Here is a 21,455-nt window from a genome sequence, read left to right as displayed (position 1 = left end):
TTCTCACAGAGGAAGCAGAATTCCTTCCTAGAAACTCATCATATTGTGTAATGTAACCCCCACGTGTGGCAAAAATGTGCAGGAACAATATGTGTATTCCAGAAAAAAAGAGGGTGAGGGAAAAACGATCAGATCAAGTGTTTACATGGCTAATGTTTACCTTCTGAGCTGATGATAAAAAAAAAGAGGCGTTCGTATGTCAACAGTTTCTGACCAATCAGAATCCAGTGTTGCTGTGATCGAACGTTATAAATGTAAAAGAATACATACGGTATATCATAGAACGCATTTGCATCTAGCTGCACTATTAGGATGTCTCTGGATATTGGTGTGAAAAAAAAAACAAAAAAACTGCCACTTCAAACGTGTGTTATCAGGAGCTTGTTTGAGGTGGGACTGTGAAAACGGCTGCTCTTAGCTCAGACACCGAGACTGAGGGAGAGGACGAGGCGAGGTGCTGATTTATAGTTTCAGTCGCCCATAATACATTAAACACCTGTAGGTTTGTGGGCTGATATGAATCAATCCTCGCTTGTGGCCTTGTAAGTGGGATCCAGCCGTGATTCACCTCTCTCTCTCTCTCTCTCTCTCTCTCTCTCCCTCTCATGACGAGCTTTAAACATGCTTCAGCAACAGGTAAAAACATGCCAGGGAAGGAAAATGTTTTTCCCGTACAGACTCACCCTGACTGCAACCTCCCCTCATCAGCGCGTTCTTTACATTCCACCTTGTTTGTATCATAGCTACACAACAGGTAATTAAATTTCCTGCCACTACCAGCACACCAAGGGCCTTAGATTTGCATGACAATAGTCTTTCTCTCTCTCTCATTTCAGTGTTTTGACTGTATAGACACCTCCCTTACACAAATGCAAAAAAACCCAAACATTTAAGATTAAATTATTAGTCACATGTACCGCACAGCAGTTTATTTTTAATTATAATTTTTTTTTTTTCTTCACCCGCATATCCCAGTCAGGAAGCTGGAGTCAGAACGCAGTGTCGGCCAAAATACATCGCCCCCTGAAGTGGCAGCTTGGAGGTGCTGTTTTACATGTCGTCCCCTACTTGCGCACGAGTTCTGTTCCGAGAGCACATTCATAGGTCTGATTTGTTCTTAAGTCCGACGACGTAAGTTTTATATGCCTTAGACATGAGTACATGATATAAAGCATACCCGATCCACTTGACTGAATCTCTGTCCCCTTTCCCCTTTCTGCCATCATGTGGCCATAAAACGTAACCGTGTTTAAGGAAATGACACAGTGTTGTCTCTGCACCTTTAAATTGTGAGGGGAATCCCGGACACCATTTTGTCTCTGAGCTGTTTTCCATTGTATTGGACTGAATTGTGTTTTGTTCAGGATTTTCCGAAATTAGGATTATTCACTATCAGGACAGCTTTACAGAACAGAAATTTTCTATCATCTGATTTATTGAAACCGGTGAAGCTGACTCATTTCTCCCACACCCTCACACGCACATGTACAATTTACCGGACATTTTATACATTAGCTTACACACTGAAAATATTGTATATAATTGTAAATATTGGTATTTGGTGCACTGCAGTGTTTATCTTTTTTGTGTGATACATGTGGGCTACTTCTGCGATTAATTCAGAAGTAGAACCGCGGTCCATTTGTATCTGCGGAAATTCGTGACTTGAATGTTCGTAAGCCGGGGGACTACCTGTATTTAATTAATTAATTAAATAAATGCTTTGGAAAGATCTAACCTATTGTCTGGATAATAAGCTATTCACGATTTTGTCTCCGTTCTATGAGAGAATTCTGCATGATTTTTAATTTTTTAATTGTTGAATTATTCTCCAGATTTGTATTCGCACTTTAAAATTTTTTTTTTATTTTAATTGGTTAAGTGCCCCCTAAAAAAAACCTTGCAGCTCAAACAATTCATAGGTTTAACTCTGTTTCACAATATTTAAGAGTAAAAAGAGTTTATTTTTATGGTGGAAGGTTTTCTGGAGGCAGTTTAAAACATTTTTTAATCTGGAATCTTTTTAAATGGAGTCTTAGAACAGCCTCAAAACCTGCAGTGTAATTCAAAGGTGAAAAAAGACAGTAAATGAACGAATGGCGTTTATAGGTGCTAGAACAAAAGCAAGAATTTTGGTCATGTACACAGGATGTATAGAAGGACTGAAAGTGTGTCAGTCTTTTATAATAAACTGTGTAACAGGATAAGTATAATAAAACATGTTATTCTAGGTAAATACGTGTTGGCATAAGTTACACCATGTTATTTTCCAAAGTCTTAAAACATCAAGTATATCTTGTGTAAACAATACGCCAATGTGGAAACTACTATAACGCTGAGGGGAAAAGCGCCGCATAGCTGGCAAAAAACCTTAAAAAATTTATGAATTAAACACAATTTTTAATAGATTCAGTTTCATTTCTACGGTGCTTTTAACAGTAGTCTTTGTCACAAAGCAACTTTACAGAATAAAAAAAAATGACATGTAAGGAAATGAGTTTTAAAAGTCTAAGGAAATGTGTATAAAAAAACAAATTACATTTGTTCCCGATGAGCAAGCTGAGGAAAACCTCCCCGAGATAAGAAATACCTTGAGAGGAACCAGACTCGACAGGGAACCCGTCCTAATATGTGTGATATCAGATAGATGTAGCAGGGAGTGATTTGCAGTTGTTAGGAGGCTGAAAGTGCAACAGTGCAACAATCCATGCATTTGCAAACAAACAGTTAATATTTGTTAAACTTGGTGTACTAACCTGACCAAAGAGGGAATTAGCTGCTTAACTCTGAGCGCGTGTTCTGGGCATTTTCATTCTGCCGAGTGAGACTTTACTTCCATTGACCGTTTAAATGAACGAATTATGTTCAAGAGCTTGTCAGAGTGCCTACTTTTTTTCTGAAATAACTGCAGTTAATCATATCTCCGCAGTTAGTCATATTTTTTTATAAACACTTCAGTTTAAGATGATCACTTTCAGCGAGTTAAAGTTCCTCTTGATTGATATTAAACGTCACCGCAGGAATATTAAATTTTTTATTCTCTTTTTTTTTTTTTTTTTTTTTGCTTTCCGCTTCACTCCTTTTAAAGACCTCGGTGTCGTTAATGTGTCCGAGCGACGCATGGAATACGGTAACCTCATCACACCATAGGCCCGAGGTCACTAGTTCACTCCTTCCAGTTCCTGCATTAAGCACCCGGACTAATGCAGAAAGCGCTTTCCTCCGCCCATACCGACATCCTGTGCATTTATCCTCAGCCCTCGAGGGCCATGTGTTTTGCAGATTCGTCTCCTTCGCCTATGAATGCCCATTCAGGCCACATCCAGAGTCTGAATAGATGGGGAAGTGCCTCTTGTTGATTCGCACCCCGAGCGACTCCCGCTCCACACCAATTGTTATGACGCTATTGTAGGTGAAGACCGCGTCAGAAGAACAGGCTTTAGACACAGGGCAAGGCTGTCATCACAGCAGGGTGAAACTTGTACGTTGTCGAACGTTCTCATATAAATCGCAGATTGATCTTACCAACGTCTAGCACGAGAGCGAGGTAAACACGAGAGATTTCCTTTGAAGGGTTTTAGCTTCAGAGCTTCACTTTCTTTAGATTTATTTTTAATTTAGTTTGTACCTTTTTTTTTTTTCGTTTTTTTAAAGTTGTCCACACCCATCATCAGTCGTATCTCCTAAACAATGTTATTGCTCATTATCATTCCTACATGATAAGTGTATTGATAAGAGACAGCATTAGGGTATCTTTTGCACACACAGTAAAGATATCATCCCTTGGCTTTGATTGCTTGTAGGTTGTGTAACAGGTGGCGTGTCTTTATTTATTTTATTTATTTTATCTTTTGATTGCTAATGCATAAAAACAAAAACAGCAATTCATTAGTTATTCTGGATAGTTATATCACAAACACGAGCAGTATGTTATATCCGAGAGGTGAGAGTGAACATCAAACACATAATCAACAATCAGCTCTGTTTACTTAAATCCGTCCTATCAATTGAAAAAAGGCAGACGCCCCTTTTATCTTAATATCACGCTGGCTTATCAGATACGTACGTGTTCAGACGTACATCACCTTTGTTTCTATGAACTGTCCTTATAGGACACGTCATATCAATAAAAAAAAAACGTAACGTAGAGGAAATGTTCTGTTCCAACATTCCAGCTATAATTGTTTTCCTGTATGTATTAAATGTATAAAGAAATGAGAAATGTTTGTAAGCTGTAATAGAAGTAAATCAAAAATGTTAAAAGCCTTATAACCTCTGGTGCTTTTGTAGTTTGCATGTATGAGGAGGAGGGAAACCAGTCTGGGATTTTTTCCCCCCCTCCTCTCCTCTCTGGGTTGACACGCATGGTCACCATGGAAACGGCTGTAAATAATGTTGTCATGCTTCTTGCCCAGCACGTTCCAGAGAAATTCCCAGCTTTCAAGATTTTAACAGCGAGTCATGCTACGACTTTATGGGTCTCTCCAGCGCTGGAAGTGTGTTCCAGCTGGTCCACAATACATGTACAGTTTTACCGTTGTTACAGTAACTTATTTCACTCCTCATTTAAAAAAAAAAAAAACTCATGTGGATCACCTTGGATTGGTGGAAGGCATTCTCAGAGGGCGTTTTTTTACATCAGCAGCATCCGGATTGTTTCTAGAGAGTGGTTGACTCTGAGGTATACTGGTTGTTTTCTCACTCATCAAAATAAATCGTTCCAGGCTCTGGAGTAGAATGTAGTTGGGCACAAAATCAAATATGGAAGCCAGTCGTACCTGAACACGAAAGTAGATCATTATCAGCGCCGTCGAGCGCTTGAAATCTCAGCACTCGCCAATATCATTCACTGAACTCCCTACCCAAGTAAGAAGGCATGAGATATGTCATTCTTTTTCTTTACATATTAGGCATAGCATGAAGATTAACTTCCTCGTTCTCTTCTTTTTCTTGTGTTTAATGTCGGCTCTCAGTTCAAGTAGGTGCACACTGCCACCTGCTGTATCGGAGAGTGTAAATACGTGTACCTGAGTACGAAGAATAAAAATACTAATAAAAAAAAAAAAGCATACAGCTTGGTGCTGGCCTGGGGGGGGGGGGGGGGGCTAGGGGCTAGTGTAAGGTACGAATCAATTGTTCATGTGAAACCGCACTGTGATCCCTAGAGCACAAACACATTGTGCCCCTTAAACCTTTCCAGATGTTGTAAAGTAACAACCTGGTACTAACTCCTGTTTATTGGAATTGGAGGAAAATTTATATGTTTAATTTAAATTATTTTTTAACAATTTGTGATTGCAAAAGTATTCACCCCTTTGTCGTAAAATAATAGCCGGAAATCAGAAGTCAAATAATTAGTCGAGTGCGGTCGAGTTGTGTGTAGTTAATGTGACACGCAATCTGTTCCTGGAAGAGTTTGTTGGAAAACAAACCTAAGCAAAACCTAAAGGATTATAAAGGACAAGACATTATTCAGACAATCTTTTTTAAAAAATAGACAATTTTTCTTCAGGTTTAAATTTAGTCTCTGGTTTGTGTGCATGGAGCTTGCATGTTCTTCTTCTGCATAGTGGGTTTCCTCCAGGTCCTCCGGTTTTCTCCCGTAGTCCAAAGATATGCAGTGTATAGTCCCAGTGAAGTCCATTTCAGTTCCACAAAAAAAGAAAAATTCCAATGTAGTAAACTCTGTATACGTCTGCCGCGTCCATGCTAAAGAAGCACGTGTATGTGTTTGTTTTCTCTAAAGTTAATCGTATAATTACCATCAAGAACATCCCTGTGTTAAGACCTCCAAACTCACATGCCCAGAATTTCGCAAAAGAGTGTCCACACCTGTTAAAGGCAGGTACATTTAATGAAACAGTCACTACTGTTATGTAAGAACAGGGACCATTTCAACATTCGTATACAGTATTCGAGTAAACAAAAAAACACTCCTAGTCTGACGAGGTGAGACACTGGTCAAGTATGTTAGTTTTCCACTGACTGTTGTTGTGCAAGGCGCTCCCCAGGGATTGGACGTAGGCCTGCTTTTATTTTTTATTATTTATTTTATTTGCATGCCATGAATTAAATTTGTTGACGCCGAGCTGGCACGGGTCGCCTGCGAAACCGAGTGAAAGATGACGTGCATGTCTCTGGCTCCAAGCTTTTTTTGGCTTAGTGTGTGCAGTAGGAAAGCTCTCATTAGCACACTCGGCTATCTGAGCATGGAATGTAGCTTCTGAACACGATCCATCAGAGAAGTTGTGGGGGGGTTATAGATTTTCTTGAAGGGAACACCTCACAGAAGTTTTTTTCTTGTGTCTGTGTGATTCAGTGTCATTCGGCCTGCGTGTCTCTTTTTTGCTGCTGGAATTTTTGAAGAAGATATAACACTAAGAAGAAGGACGAGTGGGAGGGCGGGAGAGAGGGAAAAAAATGCTTCAAAGTTGTTGCTAGCAACATGTTGCCATGTTTATTCGTGTGAATCAGCAGGCAAGGTTCAAGTTTGTGACGATATAATTATAGTAAAAAAAGGTCTACAGTTGGTTAACACTGTGGCCTTACACCTCCTGGGTCAGCGGTTCGTATCCCGCCTCAGGGTCCGTGTGCATGGAGTTTGCATGTTCTCTCCCCGTGCTTGGTGTGTTTCCTCCGGGTGCAGAGTAGGTTAGCTGGTGACCTAGTATTGTGCAATGTGGTGGATTGGCACCCTGTCCACGATTGTGTACCCTGCCTTGTACCCCAAGTCTCCTGGGGTAGGCTCCAGGACCCCCTGCGACCCTGTATAGAGGATGAGTGCTATAGAAGATGGAATGAATGAATGAATGAAAAAAGGTCTACAGTTCTACATGTTCACAAAAGAATAGGAAAAGTTTGTGATTTTAGCGACTTGGACAATGCCATGGTTGTTGGTTCCACAGTATTTCTGAAATCTATTGGTATATCTTATAAGTTTAAAAAAAGGTCTTCCTTAAAGTGAAGTAGTATAAGTATCTTGGGGTCTTGTTTACGAGTGATGGGACATTTGAGCGTTAGCTTGGCCGAAGTATTGGAGCCAAAAGTCAAAGCTCTCGATGTACCAGTCAATCTTTGTTCCTGCCGAATGCAAGCGGATTTTCTCAGAAGGGTAGATGGCTATCCTCTTAGAGATAGGATGAGAAGCTCAGTCCTTGTAGAACCGAGGTGTCGATCAGGACGTCTGCCTAGGGAGCTGTTCTAGGCACGTGCAGTTAGAAGGAGGCCACAGGGGCAGACCAAAGACCAGGTCGAGAGATTAGATCTCCACATGGCTTGGGATCTCTGAATCCCTCTGTGACCAGAGTTAGCTGGGTAAAGGGAAGTTTGGGGTTCCCTGCTGGAACCACCACACTCGATTTACATTTAGGCAATTTTTGGAGGCGCCCTTATCCAGAGTGACTTGCATTTTTATAATGTTATACATCTTGATCAAGGAGCCTACAGTGACAACTTGGTGGTGCTGGGGTTTGAACCCAATACCCTCTAATCAGTAGTCTTAACGCTTTCCTTTCCTTTCCCTCCCCCTTCCTTCTCTGTTGTTTTATCACTACAGGCAACGAGGTGTTCTGAGAGCAGAGGGCCAGAGATGCCCCATTTTGCCATTACTAAAATTGGCAAGGGGGGGGGGGGATGACAGGGTGGACAGAAAAGTGGAACAGGGACAGGAGCGTGTCCTCGCCGAAACGTCCACATGAAAGAGTTTATGTGGAGGACACAGGCTTCCTCCTCACAGCTGCGCTTCAAAGTGCTGCAAAACACTTTTCTCTTTCCAGCGCCAGGCTGGGGGTGGAAATCTGGAAAGATTTACTGTGTGTGTGTTTGTGTGTGTGTTCGATGTGGGGAAGGGGCTCTGGGGAAGCAGAGAGTTGTAAGTGTGAACAAACGGTCTCCATGGCGACAGCGGGCTGCCGTAGTGATGGATGGAGTGAGGAGGTAGGATGAGGAGGAGATCAGCCTGAGTTTGCAGATTTTCTTCTTTTTCCTTCTTCTCTTCTTTTCTTTTCTTTCCATTATGCTGCTTTTTTTTCTCCAGTTCTCTCCCCAACTTTTCTCTTTATTTTTTTATTTCTCTCTTTAAAAAAAATAAAAAAAAATGTTGTTCCTGTCTCTTTCTTCTCATTATGTCTCATCTTTTCTAATTTCAAATTCTTTTCTCATCTCCTGGTCGTCCTTTTTCTTTCTTCATCAGTTTCTTTTTTTTTTTTTGTTTTTTTTGTGCTCTTTTTTTCTCCTCTTCTTACAGTCTGGTCGCTATATAGTTCTCATTGCATTAGCCATAAATGAATGAGACAGACTCACAAACCTCCGCTGTAGATATCAAGTCTTAATTTGCTTTCATTTGTGTGTGTACAGCCGTATGCCTTCACACAAGTGTATATTGAATAACAGAAGTTTGGATAAAATCATGAAAAAGATGAAACGTGGACACGTTCGCTCTTACACTGGTGCGCGGTTCGTCCCTATCCCTCACGCCCATCCTTCAAGGCATTTTTACTTTTATACAGATGCATACAGATGTTGTTCTTTTTTAATATGTAATTACTTAACCCACAAATTTTAAAAGTTTTGCAACGAGGGCCGGCTGAAAGATTCATCTTTGGGGGACCGCTCAGGACTTCTATCGCCAAGATAAATAATGCTAATCTAATATTAACCAAACATGTACACGTTACCATGCGAACCTGTTCACCCAGAAACCAGCTACGTTGTGAGAATATCCGGGTGCAAAATAACGAGTGCACAGTTTTTTTCTTTCTTTTTTTTTAAGTTTCAGGAAAATATAGTTTAAAATAATTTGGAGCTTTGTTATAACAGCTGTCAGATCTCCAACATTTCTTACAGTAATGTCTCATAAAAACAGTAATAACTGTAAAACTTACCCCAAAATAATAAGTTAACTACGCTACCCGGACAAAAAAGTCACCGCATCAGAAGGGTCAATTTATTGGAAAGGAGGGGATTTGAAATTACTCAACTGTTCCTCTTCATGAAGTAAATCAATGAGGAAGTGCCCTGGAGAGTGCACTGACAATGACGGTACTCTGTGTCGCTGCTCATGCAGCCGTTTAAGGTGTGTGTGTGTTCTGTGAGCGTGTGTATGTTGAGTATCAGCGTGTGGTGTTTAGTCGATTATCAGCGCACACACCCAGCAGTTTGGAAAAGTCATCGTTTCAAAGAGTTGTTGATTTTGGAGCACAGAGGTGTAATACAAGCTCCCCCCCCCCCTCCACTCTTTCCTTTTCTCCAGCTTTTCCGTGATTACTTTTATTTTATTTTTGTTTTCAGTTTTTGCTCTGGGGTCCTGAACGTAACTACAAATAATAGTAGAGGAGATATATATATATATACATACACACAAAATTGGAGCTTCGCTGCTCACCAATCCCCCATACCCCACTCAACCCCCCACCTCCAATAACACCCGAGTAATTACCCCTCCTTCCCCCCTTTATGCCTGAGAGGCTGAAATGAATAGGTTACGTATTTATTGTTGTAAGTTTCTGGTTAATGTGAGATAGACGGCTCGCTCTGGGGACAGCATTGTTTGGTTTGGGAAGTATTCTGCCGGTCGCCTAGCAACAGGCTCCTGGAAACGGGAGTGGACTGTGTTGCTACTGGCAACGGTTGTTGCTCTGCAAACAATGTGGGCCGGAGCGCAAACAAGAGCCAAGACCGTGGGCTCCTGCGCTTAATTGAACATCTGCATGTGGTTTTTTTTTTTTTTTTTTTTTTTCCCCTCTTTAACTTAGCTTCCCTTTAATAACAAGCGACAGACGCCCCTTTAACCATGATCCTACGAGTAACAACTTTATATGCGTAACACCTTTTTTTTTTTTTTTTAAATCTGTTTTAAAAGAAAAGTGCTTTAACAGAGTGTGCAGGAACTTTAACAAGTGAGTGAAGAAAGGAAAGCATGTGACTGGGAGTAAAAAAATAACAATAATGATATTAATGATGTGATTTAATTCCTCATCGTTCTCCTTTAACACCTGGTCGTTTCAGATGAGCTGACGAGCATGACGTAAGAGGATCTTTTCTCCTGTCTCCCCTCACGTTCAGAGGGGAACAGCATCGGGTTGACTCTCGCGCTCTCGTGTGTGTGTGTGTGTGTGTACTGTAACTAGGTCCGACCGTTACAGCCGCACCCCTTTCCGTCCCGCATCCCAGACGAGCTCGGCCCCCCGCTGCCCGCGGCTTTTATTCTGTCCCGAGCAGCTGGTGGGGAATTTAATGTGGCTTTTAACCTGGGCGAGACGCCCGCACAGAGACCGAGCGTCCCGGACCTCCAGCCCTGCGCCCTTCACACGCTCGCTCACACTTAATTAAAGTTCTGCTCGGGAGCTCCCTTAGGACAAAAGCACCGTCTGAAGGGCGCCAGTAAAAAAGTCCCTCTGTTCCTCAAGCACTTTAGGGCAGAAGTAGCACCTTCTCTTCTTCGTCTCTTCTCTTCTGTTCTGTTCTTCGATTCTCCTCTTTGCTTTTCTTCTATTGTTTGCTTATTTATTTCTTTTTCTTCTGTTTATCTTCACTTTTTTTCTCTCTCCTTTCCTTTTCCTCCCTTCTTTTCTCTTCATAAATCTTGGTCTTTTCTTCTCATTTTTTTCTCCTCTTCCTCCTTCATTTCTTTTCTATTCTTCTTTTCCTTTTCTCATGTTTTAATTTTTTTATATATCTTCATCTCTTTTTCTCATCCTTTTTTGCATCTTTTCTTTTATGCTCTGTCTCATAATTTCTTGTCGCTTTTTGTTTTTTTCCTTGTCTCTTTCATTTCTATTCTTTTCTCATCTCTTGTTTTATTATTCTGTTTCTCTTTTTCTTCTCCTTTTGTCTTGCTTGTTTTTTTTTTTTTTTGCTTTTTCCTTCTTTTATAGTCTTGCATCCTGTTAAATTCTCATGTTTTTTTTTATCTGTTCTATTTTTGCATCCTATAAGCTTTGACCTTTTGATCTCGCCTTTTTTCATCGTTTCTTGTCACTTCTTTCTCTTAGGTGTTGTCTTTTTTTATTCCTCTTCTCTTCTAATTCCTAGAACTCGTCTCTTCTATCCCTTTTTCTATAGCAGGTCTATAATATTCCTTTTATATTCCTTTCTTCTCCTCTCTCTCTCTTTCTCTTTCTCCTCTGCCCTGATTTCCTTCTTTTCTCAGTAACCTTTTAAAGACTCAGAAGCGAGGTTAAACGCCGCACCAAACTTCCTCGGCTCGCTCCTCCTCTGCGTTTCCGCTCTGTGCAGTGCGATGCAGGAAACACTGAACGGCTCGAGGTAGATGAAATCAAATAACTTTGTCTGTGAATTCATTCAGGCTGCTAGTAATGTCCTAAATAAACACCAGTCACAATCTGAGGTATTATTTTTATTAATAACTGAGCATTTTGAAGATGTGGAGAAGAGTGGAGTCGAACTCATCACCTGTTGCATGCTTGTTTTGCCCTCTCGCAGACAAACATCCCTCAGAGAGGGCGCCAGGGCGTGTGGTCGTCGAGGGGCTCGGGGACGAAAATAACCCTGTCGAGCTGTGAGTCTCTGTCCAAACGTCACGCCATTTGGGGGGGTTAGTAAGGACGAGCCCGGAGACAGCAAGGCTTTGGTGTTTACACATTTAGTGAAATCTAATCGCGTTTTTTATTTTTGTCCAGAGCAAGTGCTTTATTGTTTAGGTCGTACTGTTGTTCATCACCAGGGGCAACTCCCTTTTTTTTGCAGCTTTTTGTCCATTCAGACTCTAATATTAGACACTAATTATCAGAAGAGTCCCGAGCGAAATATTCCCGAGTATAAATCTTCACCCTGCTGCCCCGCCTTGTACTCCTGTCTTAAGCACTGATCTTAAAACAGGCTGTCAATCAAAACTCCTTTTCTCTCCTGCTCTGAGCTCTGTTCCTCACAGGGCGTCAGGTTCCTCCTGGTGTCCGGTCTGAGAGATGTCGAGGCCATGCTCCGGGTGCGAGCGGAACAGGATATCCGCACCCGTATTTCGACGGATTAGAGGCTTCGGTCTCATCGGAAAGGCGAGCAAGCCTTGTCAGAGAGAGACCTCTCCCTCCATCTGTCGTTCATTTCTAACACTTCATTGGCCCGAGCGGACTTGTACGGCTTTACACAAGTAACCCTGAGAATCAGCGTGTACGGGGGGAGGGGGGATTGCCGCAGGTAAAAATATTAATAAAGTGAAAAAGTAAAAGATCATATTTATTCTTTAGGTAGGTTTATTGAGTGTTAAATTACACATGCTGAAAAGACATCAATTCTCTCTTACTCCGTCTCACCCTCTTTTTTCCTTTGGCTAACTATACTGTGTGTGTGTGTGTATATATGATAATATACACACGCACCTATTGATCCCACAATTTTCTCCTTTTGCTCATCTCTTTTCCTTTGTCTTGTCTCACTGCTTTCCACACTCTCTCATATAAATGACTTATTACTTGCTCTTACAATAATTTTTTGTTTCTCTCTCTCTCCTCTCTCTCTCTTCCTGTCTCACTGTACAGTATATCTGTTGACCTCCTTGAGCTCACAGTTTCTCTCCATATGTTTGTGGGTCTCTCTCTCTAACACACACACTCATTCGGTTCTCTCGCTCTCGGTTTCTCTTATCCATCTGTTTTTTTTCCTCTCTTTTTCCCTCTCTCTCTCTGTGCCTCTTTATCTTGCTGTTTTTTTCTCTCTCTCTTTCCTCTGTCCCTTTTTCATGTGCACTCTCACTTCTCTCTACCTCGCCCTCTTTTTTAATCTCTTTATGTTTTTTCTCTGTATTTCTTCTTTTTTGAACCCTTTCTCTCTCTTTTTTTTTTTTTTTTTTTTTTTAAATACGCACGCACGCACGCACGCACGCACGCACACACACATGCACATACATACACTATCGGTGTCTCTTTCTCTTACTAAGTTCCAGAGCTAAAGCTGTAAAAAGAACTGGGCTGAGAGGAAGGAGGGAGGGGTGGGTGTGGGGGGAGGGAGGTGTCCAGAGTTCGGGTGGTTGCCATGGTTCCCTCACCATGGCGACCAGCAAACGTTTACAAAGCATTGAGGAATTTCCTCATATCAGCTGGATTATTGGATCCCCTGGAGACAGATTCGCACTCGAAACAAACGCTGGAGCTCATCAGAACACTGACGTGTGTGTGTGTGTGTTTTTGTGTTAGAGGTTTTAAGAATTCCACCCTTAAAATTCATCATACACAGTTCTTTCCAAAAGGTCTCACTCACTCTATATACACACACACACACACACACACACACACACACACACACACACACACACACACACACACACACTCCTATAAACACACCATTAATATCATTCTGTTTTTGTCCCTCTGTTCCTCTTTAAACTGCCATGGCCTTAACTTTTCTCTCTCTCTTTTACACACACACACACACACACACACACACACACACACACACACACACACACACACACACAGTAGTTGATCTCCTGCCCGAACTCCGTGCTCGGCTGTGATTAGACTGTTAATGTAGCTTTTATTCACAGAGCCACAGTAAGGTTCAGAGGTGAAAGGCTCCTGGGGCTGTCTCTCTCTCTCTCTCTCTCTCTCTCTCTCTCTCTCTCTCTCTCTCTCTCTCTCTGTGTCTGTCTCTCTCTCTGTCTCACTTTTTCTCCGTCTCTCTCTGTGTCTCTTATGCCTTGCCCAGTCTGAATGCCCTCTGAAAAGGCCCTTTGTGGAACCAGTTGGCACAAACACCAGTGTCTCGTCATTCAGTAGTCCGCTCTTATCCTCATCTTTCTGGGTATACCGCTACTCGCATCTCTCTCTCTTTTTTTCTCTCTCTATTTTTTTTCTCTCTCTCACACTATCGATCTTTGTGTCTGTATTTATAGAGAGTGAAGGAGAGAGAGAGAGAGAGAACATCATGCAGAATTCAGAGGGTGGCTCGGAGGCAGCGTCCACAGTGGCGCTACAGACGGCCACTTCGGCCCAGGCGCCCGTCGTGCAGCCCGTACCTCCCTCGCAACAGGTACAAACACGCACACAAACTTTCCAACACATGACACTAGTCATAAAGAACTTTAGAGAAGAAGCCACGTGAATATGTAATAGATATCGGTCCGAAAGTGAAAATATCCATTCAGTGTTCCAGTAATGTGGTCACAAGATTTAAAAAAAAATAGCTGTGACATCACCACCTGGGAATGAATGACGCAGGGATTAACACTACAGTCAAGCTGGTGAAACTACATAAGAAACCAATCAATGTGCCACCTCCAGGGTCAGGTGTTCAGTTCCCCCCCCCCTCAGGGGTGGGTGGGTGGGTGGGTGGGTGGGGGTGTGTGTGTGTGTGTGTGTGTGTGTGTGTGTAAAAAGTTTACATGTTCTCCGCGTGTTTGATGGGTTTCCTCCGGTACTCCGGTTTCCTCCATTTTTTAAAAACATGCAGATTAGTCTGCATTAGGTGCAGAATTGCCCGTAGTGTGTTATTGTGCCTGCATACACACCCTGTCCAGAATGTACCCCGCCTTGTACCATAAGTCTCCTGGGAGAGGCTCCAGGCCCCCCCCCGCAACACTGTATACAGGATAAGTGTTGTAGATGAGAAACAAATAAATGAACATTATTTATTATTAATAATAATAATAATAATATTAGCTGTGCCTGCGACTTCGTCAACGTGGAATTTTGGAATTGTTTGGTTATCGCAAATCCACAGACGTACTTTAGCTGACCAGTACATTTTAAAATTTCATCGCACGCAAATAAATTTTGTGTGGCATCATGAAAGGCAGGTGTGAGATCGAATTTGTTAATAGATTTCAATTGCACACTCGCGCGTATTAAAACATGTACAGCGCCTTCTGTTAAACTTTGAGATGAACTTTTTTTTTTTTTTTTTTTTTTCAAGGCTGATTTTTATTTATATTTGTTATTTTTTATGATTTCTTATTCTTTCAGTTTTTAGCAAGTTTAGAATATGTCCAGCGCCGTCTGTGGTAATGAACGTACACTATCTTTTATTAAAATTTTCCCCATTTTGGCACGTTTTCTCTTCCCGTAGGCCGACTTCGATCAAACTAAGACTGTTACCTCAAGCTCGGCCAAATACACCTGCGAAAAGCCCACTGAAATCCGTTCAGTAGTTTTAACGTGGTGATGTCACAAACACGGGACAGAAATTAAAAAAAAAACATCTTCACGTGTTCTATTGCTCATCTTACGCCAAAATCTTTTATTATTTTTCAATAATCACTATAATTACTTATTATTACAGTAACTATACAGTAAAGCAAGAATGCACTATATTTCTGGATGTAGCACGGCCTTAAATAAACCAGACGATTCAGAGGAGAGAAAAACGATTATTAAGGAGAATCAAGATTATTAAAAGAATCAACTTGTGTTGTTCAAGACGACATAACGTTATCAGATGTGCGTTGCTGCTGAAAGTTCCTCTGTGACTTGGTTGTGAATGTGGGTTTTGTCAGGCAGCTTGTCTCTCCTCAGTACTGCAGACCATACAGACCTACTCCTACTCACGCTGAGACACATAGGTAGTGTAATTAACGATTGTAGAACACCTGGGATATAGTTAAACGTCTCAGTGCTGTTACTGTATATTATCACTGCTCATAGAATGCCGTTCGTCCAATCAGATCGTTCGAAATGTTGTATAAATCAAAATAACAATGTCCTAAAGATATGACTCATTCGAATAGTGTTTTGTGTTTTACTGTATGTACTCGCCGTATGTGGTTATTTAAAAGCATTTCTTTAGACCGTGCCAGGCTTTCAAATCCATTTTTAGAAGAATAGGACCCGTGACTGGTGAGGGAGAAAAAGAAAATAAAAAGACAAGACAAACAGGTGGAGCTTCCTCACCAAGCAGAGATAACTGACAGCTCAGGATTCTGGTCCGGTTAATTAGAGACTTCATAAACCCACTAGGAGATGATGGAGAGTATAAATAGAAGCCTTGATTAGTCTATCGGGAAAAAAGAGAAAGATGAGGAAAAACAAACCGCGAAACAAACGATCTTCATCGAAAAGGGAGGGGGGAAAAGGGCGTGTCTGAGGGCAAGACGGAGACAGGTTAGCAGTGAAAATCACTCTGTTTTTCCAACACGGGTTTGTAATATTATTCCAAGTTATAACGTTTTATCATATTCAGTCAGTCGTTTCCTCTAAGGCTCGGCTACCTACTGAGGAGGTAAATCACGCGACTCAGCACTCGGCCACGTGTCCGGCTAAAGGACAGAAATGCATTGTGCTGCATATAGCGCTGACTGAGTGAAGGAAACGTCCATCTAACCTGCTGTCGGAGAATAAACCATTAGTTAGTGTCACCAGCTGGAGCCAGAAATGTTGGGTTTGGACGAGCTGCACAACCTGGGGACGTCAAGAGGGAGAGAGAGTGAGGGGGTGGGGTGGAAGACTGTAGATCATGAAAATGAAAGGTGTTCTAGGATCACAGGTTGGAGAAGAGTGATGAGCTTAAGATCCTTATCACGAGTGTATACAAAGATCAGCCATAACGTTATGACCGGCATGGAGAATAACATCTGATCATCTCGTTACACTGCCACCTGGATGTAAATGGGGTGTATTACACAGCAGGGTGGTTTGTCCCTGAAGCTGGAAAAAATGGGTAACGATGTGAAATTGTGGTTGCTGGTCAGAGCAACTCCAGAACTGCAGCTCTTGTTGGATGTTCCCAGTCTGCAGGGCTCATAAAGTGCTCCAAGAGTGAAGTCCCATGTAGTGCAGTTCAGTAGAAGAGCTATGAGAGCTCAAATTGCTAACAAGTCTAAAGCTTTTTCAAGAGAAAAGCCAGGGTGCCCATGCTGACCCGTATCCTCCACCAAAAACTTTTATAACGGGCTACAGAGCGATAGATCATCAATCACATTTTCTATTACATTCTCGTGTCCGTGTGGAAGAGATGGCACTAGGAAGCCTTATCAGAAGAGGTCGAATCTGTGGTGGAGGTACTGTAGTGTGATCCTCTGGGTGATGTTCTTCCGGGAAACCTTTTGGTCCCGCCAGATGAATGGATGTTCCTTTGACTCACCCACCAACCCTAAACACTGCTGCCGACCACGTTGCACCGCTTCATGAAGATGGAATTTCCCGATGGCAGTGATCTCTTTCAGCAGTATAATGATCGCTATCACTACCGTCTGGGCCGCTGTTACAGAAAATTAATCATCACTTCCAATGAAACTTAAAAACGTTGACGTTTAAAAAGCGTTCATAGACACGACACGGGGAGCAACACAGACCGCAGTTACATGTGGGGGAAAAATAATTAATTCATCAGAGTTTTGAAATCTGCTCACATTGTTGTCATGGTGATGTAATGACACGCCCCCTCAGCCCATAGACTGCACATAAGTTTTGTACCACAGCATGAACCATTTTTATTTATTTATTTGTTTTCTGCAATTGGAAATGTGTATATGGGCATCCTGACCTATTTTGGTATTTCATTTTAATAGTTGACACTAAAATAGGTTGTCGTCATGGTAACATAACGATGGTGTGTTTCCTAGTCACATGCACTGAACAGGATCGGCATACTTCCTAATGACTTCGTTATTATTATTATGTTTCTCAATGAAGAGGTCGCTCAGATCGGGCAACTGTTTATTTATAATATCAGATTCTTATTGCTTCTGAATCTCTGTGTGTGTGTGTGTGTGTGTGTGTGTGTGTGTGTGTGTGTGTGTGTGTGTGTGTGTTCCTGATCCTGAAGCGGGTGTTAGTCCAGGCCACAGGCTCGTCCCCAAAGCCACAGGTTCAACAACTGCCTAGAGTGCAACAGGTTCCACAGCAGGTAAACACGCGCGCACACACACACCCACACATTCAATTAAATTTAATTCAATTTTTTAAAACATTTTTAAAATAAATAAATATATTTATATAGCATTTTAACAAAGCAGCTTTACATAATTACAAAATTATGGGAATTATTAGATTGTGTATAATTTATAATTCACTTTGTACACACACACACACACACACACACACACACACATACACACACAGGGCCTCCCAAAACAGACGTCCAACCCTCCTACACACCTGGCACATCTTATCTCCATCTTATATGAATGCTGCCCCCCCCCCCCCCCTTCTCTCTCTCTCTTTCTCTCTCTCTCTTTCTCTCTCTCTCTCTCTCTCTCTCTCTCTCTCTTTCTCATCCCAGTGGCTGGTGTGTGTGTGAACCTCCGACGTGATGAATTCCTCTCACGTTTTTTCAGGCTAATAGCGGTTGGAGACTCTCCGTGATGAGTCAGATAATGAGCGTTTGCTTTGGCTTCTCAGCAGGTCTTTTTTTCAGTCGTTAGTGTAAAGTCAAGATCACGCGCTCGCTCTCTCATCCTCACTTCAGACACGCGCCTTTTATATCCATAACTGCTAATTTATGAAACAGCATGGATTATTATTTTTTGCTCTTTATTAAATCTCTGGTTGTGTGTGTTTGTGGGGCCAGGTGCAGCATGTACAGCACGTATACCCACCCCAAGTGCAGTATGTCGAAGGAGGAGAGGCCGTCTACCCCAACGGCGCCATGTAAGCCACACCCACTCATTCAGCTCCCTAAGTGCAGGCATGAATTTATTTATTTATTTTTCTTATTTCACAGCGAAAATCACTGTGCGGAATCGCTGGATGTTAAACACGTATCTCTATTAATTGACGTTAACTGTACAGACATGCTATAAGGAGCTGCGCTTATCAGAAGTGATTAGGTGTTAAACCAGGGAAAGTGAGAACTCGAGTTCTCAGTAAAGCATCAATGATGAGTTTTTTTTTTTTTTGGTTTGTTTGGTAGTTTTTTTCCCCGTCGAAATCTGACTAGCGTCTTTAACGTTCACGCGCTTGCGACATAAGGAAAAGCTTCAACACGAAGACGAAGTTCTTATTGCCAGATTATTATTATTTTTTTTCCCCCTATATCAAGCATGCAGCGACTGATATTTTGGCATCCTCTGATGACAGCCATGTCATTTCCTAAACCGCAAATCCAGCTCAAGCAGAGACTCGATCGTTCCAGTCTTGTTTTAATCTGTCATACGTTTATTGTACTTTTTTTTTTATATATATATATTTTTTGAGAGCTGTACGTTCTCTTTTTATGTCAGATCCTAGTCGCAGCCTGTCGCACCCTTTATAAAGTCACGTGAGCGTCGCCGAACCTCAGAACGTCGTCGTTATAACCCTGAAGGCTTTTCAGCTTCTTTTAGTAACGTGAGACTAATAAGAGCCCACATTAATTAAACATGTTTATCTTATTAAAACTAGACAGATTTATTTATTTATTTATTTTTTTCAACAAGCAAACCAAGAATATTCCATCTCCGCCTGACCGACTGACACGACATAGGCAGAATGTTCATTTTATTCGCTTATTCAGTTTTTTTTTGTAAACAAACTACCGAAAGCAGGTGAAAGAATTTTTATTTATTTTTAAAAGTAGAACCTACTCGTACCCATGCATCCCCATTAATCCAAGTGATTTAAGTTGGTTTATTCCCTCTTCACGTTTTTATTCATTTATTTATTTTTTGTTCGAGCATTGCTTTTTAAACACGCCATTCTCTATCCTCTTTAGCCGCACAGCGTACACCTACAACCACGACGCCCAGCTTTACGGTCAGGCCAGCGGCAACGCCTACTTCGACACCCAGCCAGGGGCGACGCAGGTCACCACAGTGGTCTCTTCGGCCAGCAGCGTGCCCTCCCACAGCATGGTGGGTATCACCATGGACGTGGGCAGCAGCCAGGTGATCTCCAGCAGCGGCGCCTATCTCCTTCACGGGGGCTTGGACGGCCGACACCACGCCACCCCGTCCTCCCGCTCTTCCTCCGCGATGGTACGTTCCACCGCTCTGCTCAAAGCTCAAAATGGTTCTCGTCACACAACCGCAGCTGATCTCCCAGCATCCAACAGCATTACTATGTCATGGGTTAAGAGTTTGTGTATGTGTGTGTCTGTCAGCTGGTGTGCGTGTGTGTGTGTGTGTGTGTGTGTGTGTGTGTTTTGTGTAAAAGGAAGAGAGAAAACTGGAAAAGCAAAATGCAGAGTAAGTGAAAGATAGAAGATAGAGGAAGTACCAGAGGAGTGCGACTGGTATGTAAAAAGACAAAGAGAATAAGGATAAAAAACAAGACGGGGGAGAGAGAGAGAGAGAATAAAGGACGGGGGAAAAATTTTTTAAGTTGAACGATGGAAGTCAGAGACTGGAGGAGACTACAAGAAAAAGAGACGGGTGGAAAGAGGCTTCAGGAAAATGACTGGAAGAGACAGTAAGAAAAAAGTTGCAAGACATAATAAAGGAGGGAGACGGCGAGGAAGAGACTGTGGGGAAAGTGGCAGAGAAAGAGGGACTCCCTAAAAAATTGACAATTATTCAGAGAGGAAGACTGAGGGGGAGAGAGAGAGAGAGACTGACAAGAAAGACAAAAAAACTAAATCTAGGTGAGAAAGAGGAGAAAATAGGGAGAAAAACAAGACGAGTGAGAGGAAAAAGAGGGAGAGATTAATAGAGAAAGAAATGGACAGTTTGAGAGACGGTAAAAAAACGGACCAGTCATAGTGAGGAAGACTGAGAGAGACTGACCAAGAGAGACACTACACCTGGGTTGAAGAGAGAACGAGATAAAAAGATTTTGATGAGAGAAAGAGAGAGAGAGATGAAGAGAATGAGAGAGAGAAAGGAGGTGGCTGTCATCACTTTTGCCTCTCCGCAATTCATCGGCCTTGTTGTATCGCATCTCACGAGCACAGAGCAGCCCCTCGGCTCGTTACCATTCGGCCCTCGGGAGCCTTTAAGACCTGAAAGGATGCCTGCTTCCTCTTTCCTTCCTTCTCTCTTTTTTTTTTTTTTTTAATTTATTTATATTTTTATAAATTCGGTTTTATCCCGTTCAGGCAGTTTGTTCATCTATTTGCAGCCTAATAAGCGACATGGAAAGTTTCCGAAGCAGAGCGGCGCTCGTTTGCATTAGTCTCATTATTAGCATGAATTACACACACAGGCTTTTGCATTTGCGTTTGCATGCATCATTCTGTGTGACTCAGAGAATCTCAGCCTGACGCTTAACCCACATCTCCTTAATCACTGTTTTATTTATTTATTTATTTTTTGTAGCGTGTTTGTCTGCACACACTGACTGACTGTGATGGAATTGCTCTGATCTTGCTACAGCTAACAGAATGATTGCCTTTTTTTCTCTTCTGTTTTTGCATCCTTGTTCCCTTCCCTCTTCCCTCCTTCTGCCCCTTACCTGTTCTCACGCCCCCCGTTTCTCTCCCCTTCCCCCCTTGGTTCTGCATGCCCCTTGGTTTTTTTTCTCTCTCTCTCTCTCTCTCTCTCTCTCTCTGTCTCTCTCTGTCTAGCTTGAAATGGCGATTGAAAACCTCCAAAAGTCTGAAGGGATTGCTTCTCACAAGAGCATCCTGCTCAACAGCCATGTAAGTCATCTGAG

General features: G+C 42.0%; 1 protein-coding gene across 2 annotated transcripts in view; it reads left to right on the top strand.

Annotated features, from left to right (window-relative positions):
• The window catches only part of rfx2 (regulatory factor X, 2 (influences HLA class II expression)), a 41,850-nt gene that overhangs the window by 7,490 nt on the left and 12,905 nt on the right, over nt 1-21,455 (top strand). The window contains exons 2-6 of one of the 2 annotated variants that reach the window (XM_053504315.1): nt 13,847-13,983; nt 17,713-17,793; nt 18,457-18,536; nt 19,579-19,840; nt 21,367-21,441. In XM_053504315.1, coding sequence (XP_053360290.1) covers nt 13,879-13,983; nt 17,713-17,793; nt 18,457-18,536; nt 19,579-19,840; nt 21,367-21,441 — 603 coding nt within the window. In that variant the 5' untranslated portion in view covers nt 13,847-13,878. The remainder of the gene's footprint in view (nt 1-13,846; nt 13,984-17,712; nt 17,794-18,456; nt 18,537-19,578; nt 19,841-21,366; nt 21,442-21,455) is intronic. The other variant, XM_053504316.1, reaches the window with a different exon arrangement.

The sequence above is a fragment of the Clarias gariepinus genome, chromosome 9 (assembly GCF_024256425.1).
Source record: "Clarias gariepinus isolate MV-2021 ecotype Netherlands chromosome 9, CGAR_prim_01v2, whole genome shotgun sequence".
Classification (NCBI taxonomy): Eukaryota; Metazoa; Chordata; class Actinopteri; order Siluriformes; family Clariidae; genus Clarias; species Clarias gariepinus.
The sequence above is the reverse complement of the archived record's forward strand: the minus strand, read 5'-3'. Positions and strand labels throughout refer to the sequence as shown.